At 32.1% G+C, this 13,114-nt stretch overlaps 1 protein-coding gene across 5 annotated transcripts in view; it reads right to left on the bottom strand.

The window, feature by feature from the left end:
• LOC149250201 (uncharacterized) overlaps window positions 1-13,114 on the bottom strand; it is a 300,458-nt gene that overhangs the window by 243,617 nt on the left and 43,727 nt on the right. For 3 of the 5 annotated variants that reach the window (XM_089458950.1, XM_089458948.1, XM_089458949.1), the window contains exons 3-10: window positions 5,770-6,422; window positions 5,476-5,562; window positions 5,260-5,362; window positions 3,866-5,151; window positions 3,646-3,742; window positions 3,206-3,293; window positions 2,951-3,042; window positions 2,712-2,781 (exon numbers count right to left, since the gene is read on the bottom strand). In XM_089458950.1, coding sequence (XP_089315076.1) covers window positions 2,712-2,781; window positions 2,951-3,042; window positions 3,206-3,293; window positions 3,646-3,742; window positions 3,866-5,151; window positions 5,260-5,362; window positions 5,476-5,562; window positions 5,770-5,928 — 1,982 coding nt within the window. In that variant the 5' untranslated portion in view covers window positions 5,929-6,422. The remainder of the gene's footprint in view (window positions 1-2,711; window positions 2,782-2,950; window positions 3,043-3,205; window positions 3,294-3,645; window positions 3,743-3,865; window positions 5,152-5,259; window positions 5,363-5,475; window positions 5,563-5,769; window positions 6,423-13,114) is intronic. The other 2 variants (XM_089458952.1, XM_089458951.1) reach the window with 1 other exon arrangement.

The following is a 13,114-nucleotide window of genomic DNA, read 5'->3' as shown; positions in this document are numbered from 1 at the left end:
ATAGTATCATGATTCATACTATCATGTTATTTTGGACTATAAAGGTCTTTTAGACCATGTTTCTTGATGTTTTTAACTTTTTTGGTTCAGCGATGTTTTGCACTAAGTGCTATTTTGATTATATGCACTATTACTTGCTATATACATGAGAACTTTTGCATATTTGTGTATAAATGGTTTGGATTCATAAGGATGCACATGAATATACATGTTTTTTCTTTAAAATATGAATATTTTATGTGGTTTTGGTAAATCGGTTTTTTCCCGGTTCCGACCAGTCCCCGATCCACAAGATTTTCCAATTCGATCACCGGTTCAATTCTGATAACATTGGACCTAATATAAATCCTATTGTGTTGGATGAAATTTATCCAAATTCAAAATGGGTAGAGGAAGCTCACCTAGCAGAGTTGATCATGATTTTGATATTTATGACTTGGATTTAGTGTTGAAGAAAAGGGTACCAAGGAGGTGTTTCCTAGTGCATTTGCCTTTTTGCCTAGTAAAACACTTTATAACACCTTTTTAGCATGTGACTTTATGTGTTATATTAAAGTCATGTTATAAAGTCACTTTATGTGGTACTATGTACTATGTATTTTCTAATATTAAAGTCACTTTATATTTTTAAGTTGACTTTATGTGGAGAAAAAGTACAAGGTACAAATATAAAGTTATAAAGTGACTAGGGAGTCATTAATGAGGGGGGCCACATGAAAAGGGGGTCAAGTGAGGGAATGATCTCCACCATTGATCTAGAGGGCTGAGATCTAATCTCAGCCCTTGATCAAAAGGGTTAGGGTTCTCCTAACTAATGAAGCTAAAAAAGGGGGGGAAAGGCTGGGAACTCTTTCATTCTCATGTGCATTTGTGAGGAGGAAGAGAAGAGAGCTAGAGAGGAGAATGAATTTGCAGGAGAGATCGAACTACAGCAGAGAAGAACTCAAACACAGGCCCGCTTTTCTAGGATATACCAGGCACGTAAATTGAGGAAGTTTCAGGCAGCTTCAGTGATCATCTTCGGCATGATTTTTGAGATCAGTGTACATTTCCAGCGCAGATCTAGAGGGAAATTCTGGTCCAGAAACCAAGGTAAGAGCAGTATATTCCAGTGCTGAAATCAAGGTAGATTCAGCATGGTTTTCAAGGCTGGAGGAGGCCCAAATTTCCAAGAGATTGCAGGCCTGTCAGACATGGTTTTCTAGGCAAAAGGAGGTCTGAAAACAGCACTGTTTGCAAGGCATTTAATGCATGGTTGACTGGCCCAAGTTTCAAGGCAGTCAAATGCAAACACTGGCCTGAATTTCTGGGTCAATAATTGCTGGTTCAGTGGCATAGAATTCAAGTGAGGGGTGATTTGATAGAGCACACAGTTTGAGGAGACAGATTGCAGAATGTGGGACAAACATCAGAATGTGGCTGAAACTTCTAGAGGAGCTGAGCACGAATTTCAAGGGGAGATAAGTACCCTTGAATGTGTGTTTTCTTATGCTGTAGAAAATTCCCTGAGAAAGCAAATAAAATCTCCTTAGTACCAGTTTTCCTCGTGTATTTTTCCAGGGTCACTGTTAGACGAAAAATAAGTGTGTCAAAAATCTGTGTATGTCTGTCTATTTTGTTTTCTATCAGCTGAAAAGTGAAAAATAAGTATAGTTAGACCTGAAATGTTTCTCTGAAAATTGCATTGAAGTTTATTTATCAGCTAACATGTGGGGCTGTGGGCATTAAAATTTAAACCAAATGCAAAAGTTAAAACCATTGAAACTGGGTTGGGGCTACAGATCTAAAGATTTCTACAGTTGGTGGGGAGTGGTTTGGATTCAGATCCACTAGGAAGAACCAGAGCAAACGAAGCACCAAAAATGGCACATGCAAGCACTAGCTGTGCAGCTCAGGCAGTGCATGCTTTGATTACTACTACTATTACTACTATGGTTGCAAATGTCACCAAGGAGTCAAAGCAGTCTAAGACTCTAGGCCAGAGGATGATTTTGTAGCTCCTATTGATGATCTGAACGCTAACAGTGTTGATGAGTTTGATGACTGATCATGTTGATTAATGATTTGTACTATGTAGTATGTACTACATGGCAGGCCAGTAGCTTGTAGCATGTTTTCTCATCTCTAGAGGCCCATCTAGAGCCTCATTGATTATGTATTTTGTTGCTGATATGTATTTCACTCAATGCCATATCGACATAGTCACCCTTTTATCTCTAATGGTTTGGAATACTTAAAATATTTATTTTCATTAAATTTTAATTATTTTATGTATTTTTTAGTTAACCAAGTCACTGAAATCAGATCAGTCCAAGTCTGGGTCGGAGTCCAAGTCAACCCTCAACCGATTCCAAGTCCAAGTTTAAAAACTATGGATCTAACACGCACTTGAAAATTTTGCATTTCTCGACTTTACCTACATATTTCTTTGTTTTGCTAGTAAATCAAAGGTTTTAGGAGAGGTACACTTTCAATTTTCAAGGATGAGTTCAAAGCTGTAATTGAGAAGTAGCGCTTCCAAGCTGACAAACAATTTACGTCACCGCTGTGTAGGTAAGAACTATTTCATAGAACAATGGCAATTTTGGAAATAGACACATTTGAGACCATAAATACACTCTCACAGGGTTGTCAGATAAAATAATGAGAACTAACTTTCAAAGCAAACACGGTTCAAATCAATTGGATAGGGATCATAAAAACACACTTACAAGAGACAGTTGCCAGAGCAGGAACAGTGCATGTCTCCTATTCTAGATAAGCTCTGATCCACGTGAGCAGCTGAAAAAGAGGATTACTAAAAATGTTGAACAAATAAATAGTAAAAATGAAATTAAAAACAACTTCAGGTTCATAAAAAGCCACCATAAATAATCAGAAAAAAGTTCTGTCCACAAGGATCCAAAATTGAGTATTGCTGAATTACTAAATGGCAAATTGTTTGCTTTACCATCTGTAATTACAGAACTTGTAATGTACAAAAAATTATCCGGGAAGCAGGTATCATCATATTCATTTACGCACATTATTCTCCTTTTCTCCCTGTCATGTTCAACATCTTATGTTCAAACCTCAAAGCATGGTTGCATGAGAACTCAATTATGCCTATCTAAGATAGGTTTCAAGCTATACAATTGCGTTGCTAGCAACATTACTAAAGTTACTTGAGTGGCAAATACAGGAAAAGATGAATTTACAAACTTACCGGCCCCTGCTGATATCTAAGCTAAGTATGATACCATCTCCATCAGCAGAAGCTGCCGGGTTTTCCTTTTTATCTTCTACAATTTGACCTGCATAGATTCAGCACAAATTTTATCACCAAATAAGAACAAAAATCAATTACAGCAGCGGGTGCACACATAACACACCTAATACTATACAACCATGTCATGTAATTGTCATGCAATAACCCTTTACATATTAACATGATCAAGATATTACTGGGCAGTGGAGGCAGATGTTTAGGGCATGGATTGATAAAATTTCAGTAAGATGGCGATGAGATTAGCAGACTTAAGAATTCCTAAGAGAGCTGGAAATTTAACTAACTCTCAACATTTCATCTTGATTGAAATCGTACTAGAAAAATAATAAAGGATGAGTCGGTGTAGAATATCAGAGAATTGCAGATGAAAAACTGACCAGATTTTGAAGCTCCTTTCTGAATCAAGTCCCGGTCTTCTCCAAAACCCAGATTTGGAAGAACCACAGCTTTATCACTCCTCTGTTCCAAATCCTCCTTTCCATATTCAAGAAAATCATCCGTCCAAATAAGAATACAAAGGCAAAAATAATAAATGCAGAGAAGGACAGCAACGGAAGAAATTAACTATAAATGATAAAATGACTGTCACATGATCACCTTCCTTGCAAGGAAGAACTGAAATGCATTTGGATCCATTTCAGTTTTCAACCTTCCAGCTGCTACAGTTTTAAGTTCCCGTAGCAAGTTCGAAGACGGTGGGACACAGTAATTCCGTGTAATCAGTTCCTTTTCCACACAAACAGCTTCTCTTACCTTCAGAGGATCTGACATAATCTTAGTTTCTTGACGTGGTATTATGTTTTCTGACAAACTGACACTCTTCCTTTTCACTTTCTTTAAGCAAGGTCGTATATTGTCAATACTCTTCGCATTTGAAAATTTTCCTTGCACTCTCTCTCTGGCATCTGCCTTTTGTGGATGATCTTCTCGCAAGGCACTTGCCAGTTGTTTTGATGGTATAATCTTCTTTTGACTCGCAACTTGCATTCGGCCTCTGGGTCCTGACTTGTTGTCTTCCTTAACATTCTCAGTATTGCCAACATTTTTCTGCTCATCACTGTCTCTGGGCCGCACTTTGTGATCTTGGCCCAGGTCATTCTGATCTTCCACTTTTCTCCTGAAATGTTCCATCACAGTTCCTTTCGGTTTTTCAGTTGATGGAATCTTTTTTTTCATGAAATCTCTCCTGTCACTGGACAATACATTCTCGTGATCATCAGTATTTATGATATGTTTCCCATGTATAACAGTTGGAGAAATGTGTTTTTCCAAAGCATTATTCTCACTATGTGCAGATCTAGATCTCCTGCCTTCTCTCTCTTTCATCGGACTGTCCCTTGACCACTTTCTGTTATCTTGCCCTGGTTCATTGAGAACTTCCACCTTTCCTATGCTACGTTCCTTCGAAGCCCATTTGAATTTTTCAGGTGACATAGTCGTTTTTTGATTCGTCTCTTTCCTATCACCTGTCAATACTCTGTGATGATCAATATTCCTGGAATGGACAACACTGGTTGAAGAAAGATGCTTTTCCGAAGCACGATTCTCACTGTGTTCTGATCTAGATCTCTTAGCCTCTCTCTCTTTCATCGGCGGAGACAAGGAGCAGTGAGGGCTGACGCCTTTATGCATTTCCCCAAACGATGGCAACGATGGCACAGGTACCTTTACCTTGTGCACTTTCGCCGATGGACTGACAGAATCCACTGCCACCGGTTCAAGGAATTGTGACGTGGGCACTGCTCGAAATTTATCATCGGAATAAATACTAGTAATTTTTGCCTTCTTTGATTTAGTTGCTCCATCGGTTGGCGAGTGTCTTTCATGATGCTGCTTCTTACGACCATCAGTCTCCTCTGTAGCTAATGGCCCCGATCGCAATTCTGCAGAAAGAATAATGTGTATTAATATATGCCTAAAATTTTATCTTACTAATTAGACTACCAAATTGAAAACCATTTTGTGAAATATTACAATGACATTATACTGACCAGTTGCGTTCTCAGAACGCCTCACTACTGCAACGCCATCAGTGTTAAGCATTCTTTGAACTTTCTTACCGGAAAGTGGTGACGAAGATGGCTTTTCCGACATCTTCAATGCAATAACACAAAAAGAATGGTCAACTCTGTATAGTATTGTAAGTTTGGAAAAAAAAATGCAAACAAATTGGGTAAACCAGGCAGAGTAAAATTGATGTGAAATACCTTAAGAGGTGATTCAAGCATGTACGTTACCAGCACTGCAAAATTGTCTTTAGTTATCCATTGGAAGGCGTCATCTAAACCATAGGTCTGCAAGAAAAAAAGACCATACGTGAACATTATGGCTTCAAGGCACTGTTTTCATTCCCAGAAGCTATTTCAAGTGTCTGCTCCCTATTCAGTTGCATACCCAGTATGACTTGTAGATTCAACTTTTCATATCCAATAGAATTAGTACAGCAAATTTAGTTAGAAAGGGAAATTAAATGAAAACGGAAACTGAAAACTAAAGAGAACCTCAATGAGTTGGTTAATGGCAGGAACCAACTGTCGATCTTTAAAACCCAGATTTTCTGCTTTAACAGAGTTGAGGATCTTCTCGGCCAATTCCGCTTTTCTTCTGGAGATATTCATCTCGCCCATACCTTGGCGACTTGGGCCGTCCGCTTGACCCATCTCACCCACGAATGAAACGACAGGGAACACACGCAGGCACTACAGAAACCATACAAAACCCTTTGCCTACGCAAAATGTGAAAATGTGATTAAAACCTCGGCTAAACCCCGAACTCATCCAAATGTTTCTTTAAATATGTGGATGGAGGGAAGCGTGAGCACTAAGCTTGTAGCCAAATAGCATTCAATGAGATAGAATGTAGTGTACGACTCGATTGGCCTGGGCGGGGCTATGGAATTTAGCGGGAATAATAAAAAATAAACCAACAAATCAAATGTCTCGACTCCCCAATCCCATCCAGGTCTGTCTTTCTGTTCTTGGTGCTGTCTCTACAGCATTTACTCGGCTTCGAGGGATATTTGCCTTTCATTCCTTTCTAAACTAATCATTCATTGAAAACACCTTCATACCATATCTGGATTCTGTTTTTGGACCATATTTGGGATCTGGGATCTGCTCCAAAGCAGAACACAAACTCACTGATGTTCTAGCACTGTATAAATAACCAATGGAACAAAGGATGTGAGATGCAAATTTTTTCATATTAAAAATAAAAACAACATTTTATGAAATTTCTCGTATTAAAAATAAAAAAATATTATTAATATTTATATAATATAGATTTTATTAATTAAATTTAAGATAATTATTTACTTTAAATTTATCTAGTGTCATGTTTTATAAAAATCAATTATATCATAATAGAAATTTTATTAATTAAGTTTAAAATATAAAAGGAAAAAAAAAAAATCATATTTTATGAAAAATTAAAAAATATTTAAATAAGAAGTAATTTAATTTATTGATAAAATATAATTTCAAATAAGATTATGATATTTTTGTTGTTTAACATACATTTTGAATGCATAAATAGATTCAAGATTGAAAAACCAAAACCCCTAGGGCACTCAATTTCTAAAGATTAAACAACTTAAATTCATGTTTTCAAAAATCTCTACCAGATTTTGGTTTAAGTTTACTTGAAAAAGGTCTTTTTACCATATATATGGATTCAACACCCTTAAAAAACCTAGGGCACTCATATTGTGGAGTGTTTACAACTCAAATTTGTTATTCTAAGACATCTCCACCAAATTCTAAACAAATTAGACCAGAAAATATGCAAGAAAATCCTCTGTACTCAAATTTAATTAAGGCATAATCAAACTTATAGACGAAATGGCCTTTTTCACAACATTTTTTTGGTTAATTTTAATCAAAATAAAAACTTGAGTTTAAATTGTTTAATCTACATAATTCTAGTGCCATAGAGGTTTTTCACGATGTTGAATCCATTTATACAATCGAAAATATATTTTAAATAACAAGATATCTTAAAATTGTATTGCTGAATTTTGGTGAATTCCGATGAAAAAAGCTATTGCGTCTAGAAGTTAAACTAGATGTGGAATCCATTTATGCAATCGAAAATGTATTTTAAATAACAAAATATCTTGAAATAAATAACAAAATATCTTGAAATTGTATTGCTAGATTTTGGTGGATTTTGGTGAATTCTGATAAAAAAAGACTACGCCTTTAATTAATATAAATCTATTTTAATCTCACATTTATAAGCATCTCCAAGAATCCAAAATATTAAATGTAAATTTATCAATATTCAAGTGATAAATTTATGTCAAATTGTTTAATTATAAGATTTTATACTTATTATAGTTCTTTTTTATTTTAATTATAGTTATTGTAATTTAATTTAATTTTTTGTGATGGGGCTAACATGCTTATTGGATGGAAGAAAAACCATCAACCCACTATATAATTTATTAATATTACATATGTGAAACATTTATCTTGATGACCCACTATATAATTTATTAATATTACATATGTGAAACATTTATCTTGATGCTGATACAATTAATTTTAGACCCTTTAGTCCATTTACCATTCATGGATCATGGGGAATACTCAAAAATTTTCACTAAAATTCCTTGCAAAATAAAAATATGTGGCACGTATGTCACTACTCACATCTATTTGGATATTGATGCATAATGGTTTACTATATACTCTATTTGGATATTGATGCCACATGTGTCATTACTCACGTCTATTTGGATATTGATGCCACATGTGTCATTACTCACGTCTATTTGGATATTGATGCTACATTGATGTATAAAGGTTTACCCTATTTAACACATGTTGATGCGTCTCACTACTATTGGTACAATGAATTTCATTAAATTCTATAATCATTTACCCTATTTCACATGATGGGTATTTTATTATTCATATCTATGTGGATGATGATGATGCATCTCACGTCTCACTACTATTGGTATAATGAATTTCATTAAATTCTATAATCATTTACCCTATTTCACATGATGGGTATTTTACTATTCATATCTATGTGGATGATGATGATGCATCTCACTACTCTTGGTATAACCAATTTCATTAAATTTTATAACGGTTTATCCCATTTGATGTGACCAATATTTCACTACTCAGATCTATATTGATGATAACACATCTCACTAATCTTGATAGAATCCATTTCTGTAAATTTGATAACGTTTACCCAGGTATCTCACTACTCACATCTATCAGCGTGATGATCCATCTTAGTAGTCTTGGTACAATCAATTTCATTAAATTGGATAAACATTTACCCCATTGGACAGGTATCTCACTACTCACATCTATCTAGATCTATCTAGATTTTTTTGAAAAAAAAACATACTTACTTTCATTAAATAAAGGAAGTTACATAGATGCTTAAACATTGAATCTATTTAGATGATGATGCATCTCACTACTCAAAGTACAAAGAATTTCATTAAATTCCATAACAATTTACATCATTTGACATGACACGTATCTAGTACTCCCAATTTGACATGACCACGTATCTCACTATTCACATCTTTCTAGATGATGATGCATCTCACTACTTTTGGTACGATCAATTCATTGAATTCAATAATTGTTTACCTCATTTGCCCAACCCATTCAATAATTGTTTACCTCATTTGCCCAACCCAATATCGTACAGATATCTCCAACCCAGTATGTACCGATGTTGTAATGTAATATTTACATTTTGACAAATTCAAATTACATAAAAAAAAAAAATTAAAGTAAAGTAAATTAATTCAGTAAAAATAAACTTTAAAAAAATAACCCTATAAAAATCAAATAAAAATAAAAATGATCCCTCTAATTCATGTGGAATATAGTTTATTTAAAAGGGGCATCCATCTTAACTCTGATCAAGCTTTGACAGGGATCAAAGATTTTAGAGAGAAAAGAGATTTGATTTTCTCTTAGCTCTTGGTAGATGTTGCATGTTACTATCCTTAATATAATCAATTTCATTAAATTTGATAACCGTTTACCCCATTTACCAATACTAGTAGAGTTTTCACTAGGGTTTCCTAAAAAACATTAAAAAAAAAAAGTGGCAGGTGTCTCATTATTCTCAAGACAAACAAATTTGATGATGTTTACTCCATTTCCATTGGAGTCATCTAGGGAGGCGGAGGAATTGCCCGAACTGCCTATGTGGTCGGAATCTAGGCAAAAAAATTTCAAAAAATCTTGTGGCGAGTATCTGGGCAAAAAAAATTCAAAAAATCTTGTAATAGCAGTATTTGCGGAGAAACAAAAATTGTCGGAATCCAGGCAAAAAAAATTTCAAAAAATCTTGTAGTAGCAATGCTTGAATCATGTTTTTGATGATGGAAATGGATTCAATACCATCAAAAACCTCTAGGGCACCCAAAATATTGAAGTTTGAGAGCTATAACCTAGATTTAGAAAAATTCTTGCCGGATTTTATCAAAATATGGCTCCAATTTCCATGATTTTCCGGGAAAAAACAGTTTTGTTAGACTATGACATTTTGATTTCCCATCCAAGGATCATGGGGAATGCTTGGATGGATATACAATTTCAACTATGATTTCTTTAAAAACAAAAATATATAATTATGTTGATAGGCATTCCTATTTCTTCTATAATTTTAATTTAAATATAAGTGATTATTAGATGGATGGTAGAGATTTAACCTCTATGGAAAATGTTGGAATATTCATAATAGTTCACAAATCAAGGGTTAATACATATATCCAAGTTAATTATGCTATTTTAATGAATTTATCTCAAATTAATTAATTAAAGAAAATGTCATATCTAACAAGTGTCATATTGGGCATGTGATATTCATAAACCATGGTATTGACCAAGAGTAGTGTAAGGAAAGTAATTTACAAGTTAAAAATTTCCATTGTAAAGTAGAGTTGAATCTCCATAGTTAAGAATATTGTTTAACTCATATATTAATTATTTTTAGAACTAATATAATAATAATGTAAAATAAAGTTATAATTTACTTTTATAATTAATATAATAATAACGTAAAATAAAGTTATAATTTATTTTTATAATTAATATAATAATAATTTAAAATAAAATTATAGTTTAGTTAATTTTTATGGTTTTTTTTAATCTCGGCAATTTGAAATGTATTATAAGGCAAGTGTTTTGATGCTTAATCATGGATGAATGCCTATTGAATTTACCAACTATTTAATTTATATAGCTAGACTAGTATGTATGTGTATATATATATATATATATATATATCATTGTTCACATTTATCTAAATGGTGATGCACCTATCATTGTTCACATTTATTTAAATGGTGATGCACCTCAAATGTTTTGAGGATTTTTCACCATAATTTCCTTGAAAAAAAAACATGTGATAGCTGGATGAATACAAATTATATCTATAAATTTATTTGGTTTCCAATATAGTTTATTAAGATAAAAAAGATAATTATGTCTATAATTGTTTTCAATATAATTTATTGTACTAAGAGGCTCTCTCGTATAATGTCAAATAAATTTAAAGTAATAAAACATAAAAGCAATAAAAATAATAAATTGATTCAATTAAATTTGTTATATTGTGATTTTGTTTATTAATAAAATTATAAACATTTTTTAAAGAGAAAATTCATAATATGCATATCATATTAAAATAAATGTAAACCAGTGTTGCATGCAGCTTAGTCCCTGCCACTTGAGTTACAAATTATGTATTCAAAAAAAATGCAAATTGATATACGAAGTGGAAAAATTAAGTTTGCACATTAACATTTTTACTCCTACTTATTAAAGTGTTTGAGAAATATAAATATCTAAAAATTACAATATAAATATAGCAATTGTATCCAAAAATTATGACAACAAAATCTTATACACATGCCATTGTATTGTGCAAAAGGTACAACAAGACATTTAAGTTATGGTGCAATCAAATGTTTGAGAACTAATGTTTTAATAATATTGGATATTAAATATTTGTTTTTCAAAGTTAAACATTATAACTTGCATTGGTCAATACTAAACTAATAATTGTGAATAGCTAAAATCATACTTTGATCGGACTAATAATAAATCACATTCATAACTATAATATTTCAAAACATATAATTAATAAACAATAAAAAAACTCAATAAATTTAATTAATAAACATATAATGAATGAATGATATTTTAACGTTCACGATACTAAAAATAGTCTATATCGAGGTCAAACTCAATAAGCAAATGCCAAGTCATGGGAGAAGCCCAGGGGGAACATTATAATTAAAATTAAAAATATTTATATTTATAAAAATGTGAATATATATATAAGATATAAAAATTCATATTAATAATGAGTTTTGGGAGCATTGGAATTGTGGAGAGTTCACAACTCAAACTTGTCATTCCAACAAATCCATTCTAGGTAAATTAGACTAAAAAAAATATGTCCCAAAAAAATTCCAAAATGTATAACAAATAAACAACAGCTTGAGAATCATTATAATTCTCAACTTCATATTTAAATTTAATGAAAAAAATGTATTAAAACCCCTCAGCACTAGAATTATTGAGAGGTTACAACTCAAACTTGTGATTCCAAGAAATCCCTAAGAGGCAAATTAGACCCAAAAATATGCCTAAAAACCCTCCAAAACGTAGAACATATTGTTTTACAACATAACTATATTTATTATTAAGGTTTCCATAAAAATAAAAATAAAAAATAATATACATATATATATAACCAACATAAATTCATCTTAACTCTAGATGTATTAAATTTCGTGTGGATGTACAAAATCTCTAGAAGTGCAAACATTTCCTTAAGTTTTACATTCCAAAAATGGTTTGGATCTTGATATCACATGTATCCATGTTGGTTGATATCACAGGTGTAACAAATCTATCTAATATAATTTATTAAGATGAAAATAATAATAATAATAATAATAAAATACTATTTATAATTTTTTTAATATAATTGCACCATTTTCTAAAATTTTAATTTAATTGTCAATAATTAATAGGTAGATAGTGGATGCTAGGGATTTAACCTTTACAAAATATTTATGGAATTTTTTTTGCACCAAAAGACCCCCTCTAACCTAGTATGGCAAGGATGTTGTAATGTCAACATAAACATTTTGACTTAGTGCAAATCTCAATAATTAAAATTATAAACTTATAAAGTTAAATTAAATTATAAGATTACCTCGGTTTGCATCACCTATGGTATTTGTTATGATAAAGCCTATTTAAAAAGGCTTGAAAAAATCCATTATGGAATGCAAAACTAGTTTAGATCCATCTTAACTCCAAAATTCATCCCTCTTGTACTAGTAGATAGGGATTTAAGATGGATCTAGGTGAATAGAGGATTGAGATTTATGTCAAAAGGTAGTTATATCCTTTTTGGTTTTTAATTTAGTTAAAAAAATATTATTAATTTATATCCTTTTGGGTTCCTAGCTTAGTTAAAAAAATCTTGTAATATTAATTAAATATAGTGTTCTTTCTAGAGATTGTGGTTGATTTAAGATGGATCTAGGTTGATAATAATAGTCAAAATATAGGGTTGAGATTTATGTCAAAGGTAGTTACTTCTTTTTTGGTTTTTAACTCAGTTTAAAAGATCTTATAAAATTAAATTATATTATATGTATATATATAGTGTAGTCTAATATAGACTAAATAAGTTTGTTCACTAGAATCCAACAAAACAAATTAAAGAAAGAATGTGGTTTTTTGTTGTTTAAAATGCATTTTTGAATGCATAAATGGATTCAGCACTTGAAAAACCCTAGGGGCACTCAAATTCTATAGATTAAACAACATAAACTC

The sequence above is a fragment of the Pinus tabuliformis genome, chromosome 7, assembly GCF_031772625.1.
Source record: "Pinus tabuliformis cultivar Carrire ecotype Pingquan chromosome 7, CPIR1, whole genome shotgun sequence".
Taxonomy (NCBI): Eukaryota; Viridiplantae; Streptophyta; class Pinopsida; order Pinales; family Pinaceae; genus Pinus; species Pinus tabuliformis.
Note: the sequence above shows the minus strand (reverse complement) of the source record. Positions and strands in the feature narration are given on the sequence as shown.